General features: G+C 27.0%; 1 protein-coding gene across 3 annotated transcripts in view; it reads right to left on the bottom strand.

Moving 5' to 3' along the window:
* LOC112691056 (protein eva-1 homolog C) overlaps positions 1-18,778 on the bottom strand; it is a 271,834-nt gene extending 253,056 nt beyond the window's left edge. For all 3 annotated transcript variants that reach the window (XM_025565184.1, XM_025565185.1, XM_025565186.1), the window contains exon 1: positions 18,322-18,778. In XM_025565184.1, coding sequence (XP_025420969.1) covers positions 18,322-18,415 — 94 coding nt within the window. In that variant the 5' untranslated portion in view covers positions 18,416-18,778. The remainder of the gene's footprint in view (positions 1-18,321) is intronic.
* Positions 18,779-21,076: the final 2,298 nt, after the last annotated feature.

Here is a 21,076-nt window from a genome sequence, read left to right as displayed (position 1 = left end):
ATTTTCACAGAGTGTTTTTTAGAGATGAGGCAAGATTGTTGTAAATTTTTTTTTATTAGATATTATTATTATTTATTTTATTTAGATTGATCTGCCATTTGATGCAAGCACGTCGTTTTTTGATAATTAATAGAGAGATATAATGTGATAGTCGGTTTGAAGATTTTAATGGGGTCGAGTTAGCTGTAGATGAGTCAAGTGCTAATTTTTAGATTTTTGATGTTAGGGATAGTACAGTCGAGTCAAGCCTTAGATAGACTTGATTGGTATATTAAGAATGATTAGGTTTTCTACTATGTTTTGGAACTTAGACCATTTGGTGTTTCCAAGAGTGAGAATGGAATTTGTTTTAAGTTTAATTGACGAGCCATTTAATGTTAGTATGATTGGTGAGTGACCGAATGAGGTTTTAATGTAATAAAACATATAGTTTGGGAGGGTAGTATAAAGAACTCTTGAATATCCAATAGTCTATGGTCAGTATGCAGAATTCGAAGATGCTATAACTTTTAAGGTTTTGTTTGTAATGATAATGTTTAAATCATGGTCACTAATGTTAGTTATTCTAAACCCCCAAGAGGGATGTTTTGAAATAAAATCACCACCAAGCAATAAAGTTGTGCCCGAGAATCGAAAAGTACTTGTATTGATAAACGTCTGTAGAATTTATTTTCAAACGGGGTGGACATTATTATTTATAATAATTATTTATTATTGAAAATTAAACGTATGTTTGTGTTTTGAAAACTTTCATTCTGATATGAAAGAAGAGGTTAGTGTAAGGTGACCAGATGTCTCGTTTATAATGGGATTGTCTCTTTTTTGATCATCACGTCACGTTGTCCCGATAAAATTCGAATGGGGCGCTTTTTGTCCCGTTGCTATAATTTGTTGTTCGATGAATAATTAAAAGAAAATATTTTATTGTCAAGGTTATTTTATTAAGAAAACGGTAGAGTAAAAAGAAAATAATTGGTTATGATATGACAAAGATTTGGACTTTAACTCTCGAGATTTGTGTGAATATATGTGATTGTATATGGATGAGGGTTTTTTCTTTGGGAGAGAGGGGAAATAACAGCTATCCCGTTTTTTTATTATCTTAACATGGTCACCCTAGGTTAGTTTTTATAAGTATGGCATATCATGCATGGGCAGTCTCATCAGTATGATCACATTAGTTTATTGCATATCCAGGAATGTTACAGTGGGAGTTGTTTGTTAAGTAGGCTTCACTTATTGAGAATATATCTATTAAATTAATTGTAAGAAATGCTTGAAATTCTTGTTTTTGATGTATTAATCCGTTTTCGTTCCATAGAAGTATTGATATCGGGTGATTGATGTTATTTTGTCCTTTTGACATTGGAGCTTAGAAGTTTATCTATGATGATCATTGGAAGGGAGATTAATGGACTTATTAATGTCTTAAGATCATCTAAAAAGAAAGAAAGTTTTATTGAGATAGTATCTGAGTCAGACGATGTAGGCCTAGGCAAGGGATCGTTTGGATTTACATTTGTTGATTGAACATAAGTAGGACCCGGATATTTATACAAATGCATATTCTTCTACATTTAACTTATAACAATTCTGATTAAATATCTTGACGTTTCGTAATAGATTCGGCTATTAATTTCTTTTATTACATATTTTTGCATATGTGCATCAAAATGCATAAAAGCTGCATATTTCTGGATAATTACATAAAATGTGCATATTTTATAAATACTTAATAAAATATTTTAAATTTTACTCGAAAGTTTGTTATACATTTTATCCTAAACTTATTCGTATTACTTGTATGGTCCATGGGCTTCATAGACTATCAGAAACTATTAGGGATAAATTCTCAAATTTTGATTTGTTGATATCTAATACAAAAAAAGTTTTTTTGAAAGCACCTACTCGGGTAGGTACTTTTAAAGAAAAATGTCCAAACTTAAGTTTACCACCACAACCTATTATTATCCGATGGGGAATGTGGCTAGATGCCGCTTTTTATTATGGTAAGAATTTCGACAAAGTCAAATAAGTGGTCGAAACATTTAATAACTCGATCAAAAATTAACTTTCGGTAATTTTATCAAATTTCCAATGTATAACAGACACTATCACGTGTCTAGAAAAATCGGGTGTTAATCTTGGAAAAAGTCTAGAATTGGTTCAAAATGTTGAAAATAAATTGAGTAAAGGAGAACGTGGTATTGAATTTGCTAAAGTGAAACTATTATTATTATTATATTATTAAATATTATATTATATTAGTATTATCAAAAAATCCCGGATTATCACAAATAAAAAAAATTTCTGGAATTATAAGCAGAGAAACAATAAACGATGATGAAGATCTTGCAGAGTTGTCACCAAAAGATATTTCTTGTTTCAAATACGCACCCATTGTGTCAGCAGACACGGAAAGAAGTTTTTCGAAATATAAGGCGATGTTACGTGACAATCGTAGAAGTTTTCTATTTGATAATTTAAAAGCACATTTTGTTACATCATGTTGGTACTCATTCAATAATTAATATACATTTTTATGCTAGACCTAAACACATTTTAAATATATATAATTAAATTGTATTTTTTTTAAATGTTTGGTTTTTTTATACACAATAAATTTTTTTTTGCATATTTTTTGCATATTTTTGAATTTTTGTGTGCATAAATATGTGCATATTTAATAATAATTTCTGCATAAAAATCCGAGCCCTATAAATAAGATTTGGATAGATATGTATTATGATATTAAGTAATGTCTCGTTTAACATCGGAATGTGGGGGAATGGTTTTTCTTGGGGTTTTTCGGATTTCGTAGATTTTTTTTGGTTAATACCTGTACTGGATTTTTTGTGAATAGGACATCCTTGATAAATGGCAGGATGGCTACCTTCACAGAGCGCACATTTCGCTGGAAGGTTCATAGCTTTTCGACAACTTTTAGATAGGTGATTATCACTGAATCGAACACATTTTGGGGAGGGGATGATTACAATAGGATTTAATGTGAGCAAATCCTTAGTAACGAAGACATTTAATAATTTGTTTATTTACACGGGACTCTTTAATTTTGATTTTAGTATAATCTAAACATTTAATTTCAAATATGTCCTTATTATAGGGAGCAAGCTCCAGATCAATAAAACAATATAAGTAAAGAAAGTTAAATGTTACGTTGAAGAACATTAGTTATGTTTTTCGGAGTTCATCTAGTTCATCTAGTTCATCTAGTTCATCTAAATGAAACCAATTCATTTTTTTATTTCTTCTATCGGGGTAGTGTGATATAGATTTCTCATTATTACTCGATAAGCAATTTCTTCTTTTAGCTGATAAATGTGGAAATCTGCTTTATTGTGTTGTAAACATTTTATAATGGAGTAATTAGATCCAAGTGATTGAGTGGACTTTTTTATACCATTTAATTAACTTTTACAAGTGGATTTTTCTCCTTTGGTAATTTATTTAATATTAATACAGAATTTATTGAAATTAGTAAGCATACGAATAAATATTGGAGGTGGAGGTTTTTTGCAAGAACAGTTTCAATATGATCAGTTTCCAATTTTATATCAGATTGATGGCCTACAGAAACGTTGATAGCATCGAGTTCATTTAAAAACAATGAATAACGATATTTTAAAATATAGTATTGCTCTTTTTTTATGTGTTTGTTAGCTTCATTAAATTATGTGGATGGCGAAAAAGGCGTTTAGATAATGTAAGAGTAATGTTTTCGTAATTTCGATTAGATTGAGTAAACAAAATTAGAGTGATTTGACGCACTCTGTATGCACTTTGTTGGTATTATTTAAGACGAGAACGTTTTAGATTTTTTGTTGGGTAGATTTTTAAATATTAATTATGCGATGGCTGTTGTTACGCGAGACAGCTTCGATAATCCATTCGATAAGTGAGACGGCCGAGTTACCGGCCACCGTTCCGCAGTCGTATGTATTTGGAGACAACTTATTTCTTTTTTTTTTATCTATATAACAAATTAAATAATTTGCTAAAATTAAATTACCAAGAATCCTTCGGGATTTAGTATGTATATATATATACTAGCTGTCCCGACACGGCGTTGCCCGCGTATTAGTTGGTACACTTGGCCTTGGATTTTGAACGTAGTTACAAAATTATTTCCATCAGATGTGAGGTCGCAAATTTTAGTTGCGCCAAAGGACGTCATTTGGAAGCAAGAATTGAATTTGCGTGTCTTACGTAAAAATAATTTCGAATCGTCTGATTCGCCAGCAAGAAATGATTTTAAAGGTTCCGGTGGAATAGGAAGAGGTGCCAGTACAACTTTTCCAGATGCACAACACATACCAATCGTTTCATTGCGGAATTTTAACGCTTGACAATATTGGCATATTTTATCCATTGCACCAATTATAATTTTAGTATGTGCAGAGTAATTGATATCTGGTGCATATTCGAACGCAAGGCGAACGAATGATGCACGTGTTAATGCACGGTTGGTTTGTTGTCGCTCTCTGTCAAGTTCTCTAAATGTGGCTATGTGCCGTTCTCGCGCCGATCTTGTTCTCAATATATTTTGTCGTAGACGTTCATCACGCTGTTCTCGAGACTCTTGTCTGCGAATTTCTGCTGTTCTGATTTGTTGATCTGCGTTTCTTGCTGCAATTTGTTCTTCCGATTCATGAGCTCTATTAGCACGCATACGTCGTGCATTTTTACTATACTGATTGTGTAGGTTAGATTTCCGCGGCATTATACTAAATTTAAAAAAAATTAAAGAATATTCAATACTGAACACTGCACAATAATAACACAATACCAAGTATTTATGGTTAGTGTGTAGGTAAAGTAAAATACGAAAACACTAAACCGGTACAAATTAAACTGTATAAATAAAAATAACAAACAAAACTCGAGACGGCGCGATTAACTTCAAGCCAAACCAAAATATGAGAATGAGGCAAACCTCGCTTTTGCCACTCAATAGAATACAGCCAGCAACGTGTGTTACCAAAAACTGAATATTTTGCGATTAAATTAATTAAAGATTTTAACTTTTGTTTAAATACACGTGTAACGATATCGTGACGATGTATTGATTGTTGGCCTGGTAATAACAAACTTTTTATTTCTTCCCAATTTGGATTACACGTAAATGTAACAAACAAATCAGGTCGACCGTAATGACATACATAAGTCATCGCATCTTGTATGTATTCCTGCATGCTCCGTGGACTGCCGATGTAGCTTGAAGGTAAAATACATGCAGTTCCGATGTCATTGGCGTTTAAATTTTCATCGATGTTTCCGGTGATAGAAATACACCGAAATACACCATACAATTATACACATTTATTAAAAAGTTAATTAAAATATTTAAAATATTAAAAAATTTGAAAAAAAACTATCCTATATTTTAAGTTGGACCAAATTACACACGGTGTAAAAAATTTCATCAAAATCGGTCCAGTAGTTTCGGAGATTATCGCGAACATACATCGTGACACGAAATTTTTATATATATATAGATAGATATCTCTGGATATTTGAAAGACTTGAACTTTTATAGATAGATTGGTTTATTTTTTTGAAACAAAAAAATCAGTAACATTCTCAGGAAGTTAACTGAATTCGAGTTCAACCATATACTCGTATAATAACAATTTTATATTAAAATTCACCATTCTTCAAAAATTAATTTAATAAATGAAAAATAAATTATTGCACATTACATCAAAGTAAATGTACTATTACGTATCAAGTATCTTGACAATATTTAAAAATAACCATCTGGATAAAATTTGAATATTAAAACTTATATTATTCAACCCCATACACACTAGAATATTAGAGCAAGTATAAACTACTCAAATGATTTAAATATATAATTTATAAGTATTCAAAACGATCAAAATACCAATAGTGACCAGTAAAATATACCACAAATATTCATATTCCATACGCCCATATACATTCGTATATAATATCGACAAAAATGTCAGAGTTTATTGACGAACCAACAGTAATATATATAAGGATGTAAACGAATATAGTCCGAACAAATATCCTTTATTGCTTGCAGGACCACAGAACCGAGAACCACTCCAGATACGTGTGCTACTAAAAGGTGATGGTAGCGATGGTCTCCGATAGTATAGGGTAAGGGATGTGTGTGTGTGTGTGTGTGTGTGCATGAAGCTATTAACTCGAACGCAAATGCTATCCATCATACAGCCCCACCGTGAAATCGCGCTAGTTTTTCGCGCTCTGCGTGCCTACTTTATACACCTCTACCTGCCCTACCTTAGTCCGTGTCCCCCTTTCGACGAGTATAACAATTTTGAGTAATACATGCTAATGATGCACGTGCACACCACACGCATACACGCATATACACACACGTCCACGCACGTACGCACGTACACGTTAATGTATAGACGTGTACATACATAAACATGGACACAATCAAATAACATAAAAACAGGAAAAACTAGCTGCCTGCAAGTTTACTGCGACTAATAGAGCGTTTTAAGAACAATTGTATAGTCAACGAGACAATATATATATATATATATAAATTATTTCACTATCGATACCAACATTTTTAAGTATCCTGAAATAAATAATACAACGACAATGTATGAGTGTGTATAGTTGCAGGTGTTGTGCTATTTTCCTTTTTTTTTTCTCTCAGTCGAGCGTACTTTTGTATAATACGCTCCGTATCCTACAAACGAATGTTTTCGATTCCTAACACGTCACCAGGAAAACTATCGATTTTCTTGCACAGCATAGTGTACTTTTGTTTATTTTTCCTTAGTAAATTTCAGGACGTAATGATATTTATGTATTCTGATTATTCATATCGAGTACGTCATAATAAATATTTGTCCACTTAAAGTCTGGTCACACACGACATATAAAAACTTGTTTATATCCTCTAATGGGAATAAGGGAATAATAACCCAACTTATGATTAAATTTAATTTGTTTTAGATTTAACTGAAAATACTCGTAATAGTTATTTAAATATGTTTCCGGAGTTTTTCATAGAGATTCTACTGACAAATAATGTTAAGAAAATTTTAAACAACATCCGCGTAGTGTCCGAATCGTTATAGATTCAAATTAAATTTAATAAATCTCTAAAAAATTTTGATTTTATTTACCAGTTTTTGATGGATATAATAAAAAGAAACTTCAAAAAGAGAAAACTAATTATTTAATTGTGTTCTTCAGTTATTATTATACAACAATTCACGATGCACAACAATGCTGTCTATTATAATCTTGGCTTCAATTCAACATTAATTTATTTATAAATGCAAATTTCTGAGTTGGAATGTAGGAGTTAAGTAACAAATAGCTTAGAAGATTTTTTTGTTTTTACAACTGAATAAGTAAAACAAAAGAATGAAAATCGGTGATTAGGTTAATCATAATGGAATTTGATAAAACATATTATCCAGGTCTCAATGGAAAAATAGTTAAAGATAAATTCAAATATGTGTTAGAAAAAAATAACGAATATAAAACAATTAAAACCTACTCTGAGATTATGACAGGAAATCAAAATGTATATTTAGATATAACACCAAATTTTTTAAATTATTTTAAATATGCATCGATAACAAATGTCGACGTTGAACGTACTTTTTCATTATATAAACATATTTTAAGTAATAAACGATACAGTTTTCAAGAATACAATTTATAGATGTATATAATTATAAATTTTAATTCAGAAAAATGATATATTTTGTAAATATTATATAAATGTCCATAATATTATTTAAGTAAATAATTAATGATTATATATTTGATATGAATTTACAATGAAATTTTAATGAATATTTCATTGCAATTTTAACATGTTTATACTGCAATTTTGATACATTTTTATTGAAATTTTAAGATATTTTTAATGCAATTATACCTAGTATTTAGTTATAACTGAATATAAATAAACCGACGGATAAAATGTATATAAAAATTATTTCTAAGTTAGTTAACGGATAAAAATGCAAGTGTGATATCAACATTCTTCATATAACCAACCCTCTCTCCCTTTTGTAAAATTATATAAAACAAAATTATTAATATTTAGGAATATATTTCCGTCGATAAATCATGTTTTAGTCAATCTGTATGGTGAAAGCGGTCTTTGATTTTTAATTAATATAATATATATTTCGTAAAGTTTTAAAATAGTTTTCAGGCCTAAATATATATTAATAGATGATAAAAAATGTATAATGTAAGTGTTTATTAAACTTTGAAGTAAAAAAATGGAGTACAAATTATTTTTAAATTAATATCATAAACTCATTTGTCTAAACCTTTATCATGAAATATAAAATAATTTATAAGGAAAAAAATTATCATTGTTATATTCACACCAAAATTAAATAAACCATGAAGATAAAATATTAATAAAAAATTGTACCAAGTTAGTTAATTCTAGATCAGCCTTCACTAATTCTGAAATAATTACAAAAATCATTAGATGTTAAAAAAAATAATAAAAATAAAACTAGATCTGAAATATAACTGCTAATATTTATGATATTCCTTTAAATGACTTAACATAAAAAAAAGTTGCGACTAACAAAAAGTCCTGGCACGACTGAATCATCATAAACGTTCTAATTACGTTTTGAGAATACCAATTATTAGTATTTACCACATAAAAGTACGAAATGGCGATTTGAAATTAGTATATTCAACAAATAATGTACCATTACAAGTAAAAATTGACGTAAAAAATAAATTATGTTATAAATTTAAATAAGTTTATTTATCTGTAATAATTGAAATTCATAAAATTAAAGTAACAAATGTGTAAAATTCACACATAAAACTTTAAAATAACGGTCGTCACATCCCACTTTACATTGTCTATATTCAGAGTGGTCAGTTTGTGGCACGCGTGCCTTTTGTGCACACTATAGCGTCAGATAAAATAACAAATCATTTTTAAATATTTCTTAAATTATAATTTTCAATTTTAAATAAACCAATATTGTCATCAACATTATACTATAACTTAAATAATGTTAAATAATTATAAAACATATTAAATTAGATTATTACTATCGCAGTGGAAATTTCCAATTATTATTCCGATACGAGAATTGTTACGAAACGATAATAATTCGTAATATATTGATAACATACGAACTTGTAAAGAAAATTCTGAATATTCTGAGTATTTTGTTTGAAATCTATAACTTTGTACATGTCTCCAGGCCGCTTGGAAAAATTAAAAAAAACATGCTCTGATATCTGTGTTTAAAATATGTTTAGATATAGAATTAATTGCAGCTTTTTCAAAATCGATCCATATTGTTTTTGATTGCAGTTCATATTTTAGATTTTTAAGTGTTTCAAATAATCGATTATAATTTTTTTCATTTTTATCTGGTAGTAACGCAAATAATTAAGAAAGTACATTACTGTATTGTACTCTATGAATTGTATATATTTGTGTAAATAAAATGGGACTAGTGAAAAACGTTCTATCAGCAAATCAATGTTCATAATTTGTCATGAGATCTAGGTTCTGTTATGTTGAAAATATTAATATACGGTTATCTCCTGGTCCACTATTATGCAATAAAATGGTTTTTCATCAAAAGTTGGTAGAATTCTGGAATTAGTAAATCAGACAAAGATTTTGGATTATCTGGTAATCCAGTTTCTCTGTTCTTAAATCTGCAAATAGTTCTTTTTAAAACTGATATATTTAGTAATTGTCCTGATGCTGCAACTGAAACTGATATTGACATCGAAGCAATAATAGCATTGTTTCTCATATCATAATTTTGCACTGCTATCGTTTTAATATTATTTACCAACTTTGAACATTTGATCTTACCTACATCACCTACATAAGTATTAGATGTTTGTTGTCTAGTAACTTAATTCCTAATAGTATGTATTCGTCCTCGGTACCTATGCTTTTTTTGTAGTATTGTTCACATTTCCATATCGCATTATAAATTATTTTTTTTTTTTTTTTTACCGCGTTCACTCATAATAAACTATGAAGATATAATAGATATGAAACAAATTCAAAATTCTCATTAAAAAGAAAATCAATTTTATCACAATTGTCATAAAAATATTACCAATAAAAAAAAATGTAAAATATAAATGTTTTTAAAGAAATAAATATGTTATTTTATTATTGTAAAGTAAATAATAAGTATTAATTTTTTATGGCACATTCTCAATTTTTTTTTTTTTTTTTGGCACAATATAGAAAAAGGTTGGCCACCCCTGGTTTATGTCATTATTATATAATTTACCTTATGTGCATCATGTATATTATCATTTATAGAATATTGCACCGAAATAATATAATTTATACAATATCAAATTACGATTCTCGAACTGTTTTTTAATAGAGAAATTAAATGTATTTACTATAAATATGAATTCTTTGAGTTTAAAGAAAATAATCAATATGACATTAATTTTAATTAAAATTTCTCTTATAAGCGTACAGCTATTATTCATATTGGTTATTTAAATATGTTCATAATTAAATAATTCATTCGTTCGTGGTAAAGCATATAGTATACGAAATGCATGTTAATTTTTTCAATAGTCAATTATAACAATGTATATAAACATTTATATTTACTAAATAGTTACAAATTATTAGTATATTTTATGCTAGGTAATATTCCAATATTTAAAAATAGTATATTAAACCTTTCTGACTGTTTCTATTCTAAAAATGTTCATAGATATAAAAATGAATTATTATTAATTTATGAACATTATTCATAAATATATATTATAACAGCTAATAGTAAAATGTTTCAAAAAAATAAATAAAATACGTAGTCGTATTTCATGCTTTACACAAGTATAAGCAATATTTTTAAAGGCATATAAAAAACGAGTATACATATTATAACATATTTTTAGAGAACATTTTGAGCATAGAGCAACCATTCATGAATCATTTTCGGCTTTTGCATACTAAGTAGTAATATAAGCCTTACTTAACCCGTCATTTAAAATGTAATACTTAACGCAACTACTTCTGAATTTCCATTACAATAAATGTTCCTACTACAAATATACATATACATATATATAATAGCCATGAGCAATAGTTACGTATGCTTCAGTACCTGACAGAAATAATCTATTTTATTCCAAATGGAAGTAAGTGATCAGATTGTTTGTGTATATTCATATTATACGTGACGTGCATTATACGGGGTAAAAAACAAACTAAAAAATGTAAATTTGTAGTCCCAAAAATAATTTCCACAAACTATTGTTACATTTAATAAACTTCTTTAAAAATAATGAGTCACGAAATAGGTTTAAAAATATTACGAATCATTTAAGAAAAAAACTAAGTAAGAAATCAAAAAACAAACAATATTTAAAAAAAACATAAATATATTGTAATATTTTCTATTAATAAGAAATAATTTATAGACAAAACTATTATTTTTAATAATGATATAGTTTATCATATAGAACAATTTATACAACTCATACGAAATTCTGTGTGTAAAAACAAATGTTTTTAATACCTGATGCCGAGGTCTGTACTTATTGCGTACGAGAATCAGAGATTTTAATTTGTGTATAGGATTGCGGAAGAGATCACCATATGGTATAGAAATATGGAGTTCACGTGTTGCACATGTAGGCGGTTTTTCGTAGTAATTTAACATGTATATATATTTATATTTATACTTAGCACACGCACCCCATTAAGAAAAGCACCTTTTAAATTCTACACGTTTCTAAATACAACATGGATGTCTAGAAAACTAATTCTTAAATATAGCATATCACTAATCTATAGGGTCATAGTTAATTCGAACAGTACTTTCTAAACGCTTATTATATGCATATATATATATATATATATATATATATATATATATAATTATTCTTGGTTGTAACTAACATATATCAGAATTATATTATGTTCACTGTGAAATCGATGTACAAAACTTGACCTTACATACGAAATATGTACACTGAAGGATATGTCATTGCCTGTATTATCTAGTACCAGTCCTCACAAATTTATTTATATAAATTATAATATTGAAATGTTTTTTAAGAAATATGAAAAAATAGAACAATAATATTATTATGAACAATGAACTTAACAATAGTTTAATTATTATAATAATTAATTTATTAAATTTTATTATATTTGGATTAAAATAAAGTGATCATTACAAATCTATATCGACAAAAAAGTCAATAAATATAAATTAATAACTATAAATATTATCATTCTAAAATTAATTTATTATAATTGATCGTTTTAAACGACGATTATTTTTATGTGATATTTAACTAGATTATATGAGCGTAACAGCTGTATAAAAAAAATTAATTAAAATTATATTTATGCGTATATAAAAGAAATCTATGAGTCCATACAAGACGAGTTTGTCATTAAGTATTCACAGCAATTATAGATTGATTGAAATATACATAGCAATACATGGTTAATGCGCCTCTGAAAAAAATCAATCACCTATAAAAAAAAAATGTATTGAAAATACAACTACACGATTATTCGCTTATACGTATTTTACAATACTACAAATTATATTTAAATATTTTTACTCAAATCAAAAAATGAAATACGAAAGTAATTTATTAAAAAAAATTTAGTACAATTAACAGAATACATAGAAATAAAGTGAAATTATAACATTTTCTTTTAAAATAAGAAGAATAAAATATAAATGTATAGTTAGGTTGTTCGTTAAGGGTAGAACCTTGTTTTCTATATACCATAAAAACGGGCAAGTTAGTATGCTCTGAAAAAAAAGAACCGGGTGTTAGTTATTCCTGCCTCGAATAACCTCAAGGAAGACAGCTGTGTTATTTTATTATTATGAATTTGAAAGAAATTATATATCATATCGTCACATTGGAAAAACGATTTCAGTGCTGCTTCTACTATAATATTTTAACTAAAACGGATTACTCTTAACAAAAAAATGTTCAAAACCATTTTTGGATGTCTTTTAGTTTTATTTTTTTTTAATTCAATTGCGTTATAACACAGTAACATCCATATAATTTTTAAAATATTTATAATTGTATAGCTTCATGTATAAGATTAACTACTTATATACTTATAATATACAATCCATATAAATATTTTATATTTTCTCATCAGATTAAATTACGTTCGGTTTTCCTTTTTTTTTCTATATCGATAAAAAATTAAGTACACATAAACTAATTAGGTTCTATGCTCGGAAAATTCTTCGGTTCGTTATTTTTCTAAAACAAAGTTTATGGTTATTTCAATTAATTCTATTTATTTTCGTGGAAATATTTTTTAATTTTTCATGTTAACGATGGCTCATCAAAATAAGACTTTTCCTAAGTCCAAATACTAAGTAAATGTACTTAAATTTTTATATTTAATAACAACAATTATTTAAAAAAATTTAAATTATGCAATAATAATAGTATTAATCTCAGAAAGATAGTTGTAAGAGAACTCTAAAAATTACAGATCATGTTTAATGATAAATGAATGCTATTTGATTCATTAATATGTTATATGTAATAGTTATTTTACCTACATAAGATTTTGTTTTTTAATGTTTTATTTATTTATTTATTTAATTTCTTCATAAACATTACAAGTAAAGGAAATAACGATATACATTTGGAATTAGTACATAGATTTTTTTAGAAACTTAATTAGTCATAGAGTAACTAACTTAATAATAACATAATTATTTAAATAAAAAAGAATCAGATAAATTAACTAGAAAATAAGTTATAAATATAGGCCTAAAATATTATAAATTAAAAGTTGTAAGGCATGTAGACCATTATGATGTTGAAGTATTAATTATATGTTTATCTATTTATATTAACAATTAACCACAGAAAATATAATTTTCAGTGGTGGAAACTTTTGCTCTAAACGGTGAATTGGAAAGTAGCATTGAAAAAAATATATTAAAAAATATATATAATATAATATATAAAAAAATATTTTGAATTGATAAATGATACAATTATCAATGCATGTGTTAAAGTTTGAAAAATAATTGGAATTCTGTTCTAAATAAATTAAAATCTAAAATATTTATTGATTTTCTTTTTAGTATTATCCACAAATCTAGCAAATAAAACTTATATCAGTTAATATTATTAGTGTCTCCGAGACACTGTTTTGTTATAACAAGCAATTAAGTATATTTATTCAGTTTTTAACAACAAAGGCATGTATTATGTAGAAAAATATTGTTTTTGAGGTCAAATTTCTTTATTGTAAAAATGTACACATTATAAATATTCTACAATATGTAAAAAAAAAAATAATGATTTTCATCCTTATTAACTAGGTAAAATGCAGTCAATATTAAGTACTTGAAGCCAGAAAATTGGAAATCCTGTCCTTTTTATGTGTAAAGTTTGTATATCATATAATTATATGAATTTATAACTACAAACATTTTGCAGATTTTCGTTATTTTGCTTATGTAATGACAACATTTAAAGACTCAAATGATAATAAAAATAAGTTGTAAGTTGTAATCACGAATTTGTAAAATATTTTGACATAAAAAAATCTATGAAAAATCTTTTATTGACTTTATACGAAAAAAGTTAAGAAACACAAACATTTCAAATACCTATAAATATCAAAAAAAAAAAAAAAAAATTTATAAAAAATTGTAATTTAATATATATATTTGATGTTTTAATAACCCCTTAAAAATAAAAAACTTGTGGAGTTAAAAATAATTTCTAATGAATAAAATCTATGAATTTAATGTAACGTAAATATTTAATTTAAGCTTCAAGCAAATTTAATCATAATTTTATTTTTATAAACATAATATACTAAAAACAAACCGAGAAAATATAATATAGGTATTAAATGACGAATTCATTATAATTTTTTATTAAACATACAAAGTTCTTCGTAGATTAATATTCAATATACAAATTGTGTTCATTCCAACCCAATTTAAAATCAATATCCAACCGAATGATATACTACTCAACTTATAGAACAATTGTATAATTTAAAAATATGTTTAACAAACAAAAAAAACAAAAAAACACATTATTGTAAAATTAGTGTAATTACCACTCAGGACCTGAAGACCAAACGGGTTTGATATTTTAGGTGCCCTAGACATAACTCCTATTTAAACAGACTAACAAGCATATTTATACAAAGTATACTAGAGAAAAAAAACTGGCAATTATATTCGACTAAATAGTAGTGTAAATTTTACACACATAGCCTATGCAGAAGTCCACAGAATAATTTATCAGTTCACGCATGAATTCTTGACTCGTACACAGTTTGCGTTCAAACTTTTTAAATTCGCATAAGAAATTGGTCAGGATTTTAATATAACCAACACGTACTACGGGTTAAATATAATGGATTCCGATTAACCAACTCTACTAACGAAATTGGTATGAGATTAAAACCTTACAAATCTAAAACAAATAACAAACCCTTGAATAGTTACACTGCAGTGTATAATACATGATTTACTTAATTTACTTATACTTTACTAAGGTAAACGATTACTTACGAGAACGTCTCACATTTATTTGTTCTCTGTAATAATTATTTTTATGCAGTGTTGCGGGCATACATAAGTGTATTAAAGAAAGCATGTAGTCTTAATCACAATAAATACATATAACAAACACCATCATCATCAGTTTAACACAGTAACAAATCAAAACTATTTAATATTATTTTGTTTTGCTATTTTACTATTTTTTATATATTTATTGTTATCAGATTTTAAAAAAAGCATCAACTAAGAAATCGTATTGGTTTTTCCTCATTATTTTGTTTTTCATATCTTAATTCAAAATGAAACATACATTTTATATAGTTATATTATATAGCTATTTATTTTGATATACAATTATGTAAACTGGTCCCTAGTGTTAATTCTTTAATGTATTATTTTGTATCAATTTAAAGCAATAATAAATCAATAAACGAGTCTAAAAAAAAAATGGTTTTTCAAATGATAATCCGAATGGAATACACTTAAATATTCCTATAATCATAAATATATATAAAAAAAAAATTATATAACTTGATAATGGAATTTATTAGATATCTAATTATTGAGATTTTCCGTTCAATTAAAAGTTAAATAAATGCATTGTGAAGTGTGAAATTCATGATTAAATATCAAATGAATTTGAAATATAATAAATAGATTATGTATTAGTTTTTTTGGAAAGTATAAAAAAGTAACGACATTATGGATTATTTTTGTATTTATTTTTTATAAACTCTAATTTTCCGAATCTAATCCCTACTTTTATACTTTCAAAGTCTTAAATGAATTGAAGGTACTAAAATTTAATTTAATTTTTTATTAATTACATTTATTTAGTTAATTTAATTACAATCAACTACCAACTAGAAAATTTCAATAAATCGTTATGCTTAAAATAATTTTTTTCCAGTGGAATGATTTTTTTTATTTTATTTGTATTTAAATGTTTAACATAGTAAAATATGATTCATATATTTTTTTTTCAATTTTTTTTTTTTTATTTTTATTTTTCTTCAAAGTTCTCACATTGCAAGTTTATAATAATTTTTATTTTATTTTATTATAATAATAGTACGGAACCAACAGCCCAAGACAAGAAAATGAGTAAACAAATAACACAATAATAATATAATTATAATAATATACATTTATACAAAATAATAGCAATAAATGAATCTATGAGTTGTAAGAAAACAGAAAGAAGTTAATGATTTAAAGGTAGTTAAAATTAATAGTTTTATTAGTAATACACATAAGACGATAAATAGAAGATTTTAATAAATAGTTTATTGAGGAAAAAAGAATATGAAAGAGAAAAGTCCTTCTACTATGACGAGGAGGGACTTTGAAGTTTATTAGAGAAAGCAACGTAGGACAATCAATTGAATTACTTAATAGTTTAGAAAGAAATGTAATGTTAGAATTATTCCTCTAATCAGTGAGGCTACTAAGATTTAAAAATATAAAGATCTAGAAGTAATCTTAAGGAGGAAAACGTATCTTAAAAAAATAAGAAGCAAAATTTAGAAAATTGCCCTGAACTCTTTCAATCACAGCGGAATCAGTGGATGATTGAAGGTAATTTTTTAAAATATAGCTAAAAAAAAGTTATAACTAACAATTTGACCAAAAATATTATTTATCTATTAACTAAGACAAAAACTTAATAATAGCTAAACTATAGGTACCTATATAAATAAATTCAATTTTATGATAAACATACTTAGTATCTAGCAGAATTTTTTTAAAAACTGATTTTAATTAGAACTTTTAGAAAATTGTGAAAAGTGTGAAAAGTGTGAACTTAGAGTACGGTATTATATTTATATTAAAACACTATTAAATATTTGTTTCAGAACTTAATTATAAATACTACACCGACTTTAAGTTTTGCCGTTAGGTAAACAATTATAAATTAAAATTAACATTATATCTTATGTACTGTATTATTACTAATATATAAGATCTATCAAGTATATATTTTATATACTAATAGGGCGTAAAAACAAAATGTATTGGACTTTTGCACGAACCTCCGAGTTAAAGTAATGGTTTAGCAATGAGTATAAAAATTGACATTATTTCGATTATGTAAGAAATTTTAACAAACCATAGTGGCAGTCTATTACATTGCGATACAGCGTCGTTTTACCCAATAGTATATTTAACTATATATTTGTATAATCGAGAGTATTCAATAAGTATAACACATAAATCAAACAATGTAATCCACACTTACTGCACTACATCTTGTATACACTCATGAATATACACAGAGAAATGGGAAATCATCACTACCCTCTCAATATATTAACTATACATCAACAACCTAGTTCAAAATTCTAAGACTCAATACTATACAAATAAGAATTATAAACCAATTTAAACATTATAAAAAAAAAAAAATATAGCACACGATAAATTAAGATACTTAATCGCCAAAAGGCAACTGTGAATTTGGTTTTTCACTCTAAAAAATACAATAAACACAGTATAAAAATTGCGTGTGTTTCTATTTAATATGATATTGACTTTATAAATATATTTTCTTGTGTTTGACAGGTTACCTGTCTTAAGCAAACTATTTTTATCAAGATTTGAGGATTGTATTTGTTATTTATACGCTTAAGAACCGAAGTTTCTTAAAATTATTGTTTACTGATCGCAAGTAAACAATTAATTTTTTAATTGAGACTGAAATACCAAGTACTCAAGTTCACGATGATTAATGTTTAGAAAATGAATAGGCTTTACGCACCTAAGTTATCAGCGACGGCAGTCCGTTGAAACATCAGCAACAGCAACAACAGCATCGTCGTATTGATACCGCGGTACATTACGGCTGCTGCCATTTTTATCACCCAACCACGGTCATAAACATCACAACAAAATACTACTGCGGTCGGTCAACGCGCGAAACATGTTTAAAGAACGGTTAGAACACGAGAAAATATATATATATATATATACTGAAAGCCAATCAATCAACGCGAATGCGTAATTGTATATCGAAAGTCGAGAGATATCACGATGATAATCTTATTGCAATAAGAATAGAACGGCGGACGTGGGGATTCCGGTGGAGACGGAATACATTTTAACGGGAAATAAATACGCACGTGACGAGCGAACGACGACGACGACAACGTTGACACGGATGCAGCGCGTGAACGAACGAACGACGCGAAAGCTGCGGGGATACTGACGTCGGTGCACACGCGGGTAGCAGCCGCCGCTGCTGCTCCATCAGGAACTGTACCGGAAACATCACGCAACGCCCCTCGCCCTGATTCCCGTCCGGTCCACACCTCTGGCCGTCATGCCCACCGACCGTCATGACCACAACCACAACAGTCCCTGATTAAACCTGCTAGTGACCACCCTCTCCTATCTACAAGTGAACCCACACCCACACACGTACGCGCATAAAACGGTTTGCGTATAATTATTATTGTTATATTGGTGGACTTCCAACATTTATTTTGACACAGAGTCTCATTATGACCGTTGTATCTTGACGTTATACTAAAACATTATAATGACGATACAGGTATACGATGCACCCGAATACGGACCAATAGCAGTCTTATTCAGACACTCGATGACGAAATAATTATAATATTTCTATTCATTTTTTATTTTTTATTTACTTATAAATTTTAAAGTCTGCAACCCATCCAAAAAATACCGGGTTCGGAGCGAAACCGTTTAAAAGTATTGAAACCAAAATCTTAACAACAACCCGTAAAAACGTTAATAAAATTATGTATTACTGTATACACAGTATGCATTGTTAGGATTATTTAACATAAAAATAAAATTATTTTATTTTGATAAATTATATTGTATATAATTTAATATTGCAATATACAGTAAAATTTCAACAACAGTAGTATTCTGATGAATTTCTAAATTTTATATTTTTCTTAAAGTAGGTATATTATATATATTATATTGTATTATCACTTTTACAACCCACCCTCACCCTTATTATTATAAAAAAGACCAATTTATTGGGAAAAAACAAGTTTTAATTGAATCCGGAACTAAAACAGATATTTATTATTTATAAAAACCAAAACCGATATCGAATCTGTAGTTTATTTTTTTTCCTGACCGGAACCAATAAAATTGTAAAGTCTCCAAATAAAATTCCGATAAAATTCCAGTCTCTGATCTGTATACACAAAATAATACAATAAGTAAATAAGTTAACATAAAGTAGATATGGCAACTTGAAGAAAGTGAGCGTCCGTTGACACTACATCCAATTATAATAACATTATAAACTATAATAAATTAATAATTATTGAGCAGACTTACGGAATACGTGTTTTTAGTTATTGTATCATGACCATCAATAATAATTAATTATATTGTTTGACCAAATCATAATGATGATATATGGTTTACACAAAGTGTAGTTAATCAGGATAACGGAAGTATTTATATACTGATGGCAAGAACTTATTCATATAAGACAAACTATAATGTTTATGGGAGATGCCATTCTTAAAATTTAAACTAAGAAGAATATTGTAGTATTACTAAAACGTCAATATCTTTAAAGTTATTATTTTAAAACATTTATATTAGAAGTATATGTATGAAATTTTTAAAGTCAGAAACTGGAACTTTTACGTATTTTTTTCGATTCTAGTAAAAAAAAAAAAAAAATCTTTTTAAAAAATTCAATTTTTTTAATGGAAAAGGATTTTTTTACTTCTTAAATAAGCATAGATTACATTAATTATAAACATTATACATTTTATAGTCTAATTTCTAAATATTATTAACCTATGGGTGGTAATTGAAATATGGTAATCTATTATGATAGATATAAAGCCATTACAATAGAATCTACGAATCTACATAATTAAGAGTGCAATTTATTTACAATCTATCTAAGCATACCATAGGCGTGCGTAGACTTTATTCGCAGGTTATGCAATAAGAAATATAGGGGCCCTCACAAATAAATTTTCTAATCTTCCCTTAATTTATTTGCATTTTTTTTTAACGCATATAAGATTCAAGTCACAATCTAAGTTTTTGCATATATACTACGTAGCTTCTTTACTTCCCTTAGAATCTAAAATCACACATAATTTTACAGTAGAATATTAAACAATGCACTGTAGAAATAAGTAGTTTGAAATTTGATTTATATTTATTAAAAAAAAAATTTATTATTTATTTAAGATCAAGTATGTACTATATTGAATGCTTTTGAATAATTTTAACATGTTTATAATGTTTTTATTTTATGGAGAGTACTTAAAATCTAAAGTTCAAGTCTTCTTTTTATCGGCACACATGTTTTGAATTCATCTATTACATCTTCAATATTGATTTCTGATGCCATCTTTTGCTCGATAAATATTAACATCAGTGAATCAAGATGTTCTTGTAACATAGTGTTTTTAAGTTTAGACTTTACAATAGATAATTTAGAAAAATCCCTCTCACACGAGCAGCTCGTCACAGGTATTGTTGCAAATTGTGTTAAAGCT

This window comes from Sipha flava, unplaced genomic scaffold, assembly GCF_003268045.1.
Source record: "Sipha flava isolate LNK unplaced genomic scaffold, YSA_version1 553_pilon_pilon, whole genome shotgun sequence".
Lineage (NCBI taxonomy): Eukaryota > Metazoa > Arthropoda > Insecta > Hemiptera > Aphididae > Sipha > Sipha flava.
This window is presented reverse-complemented; position numbering and strand designations above follow the sequence as displayed.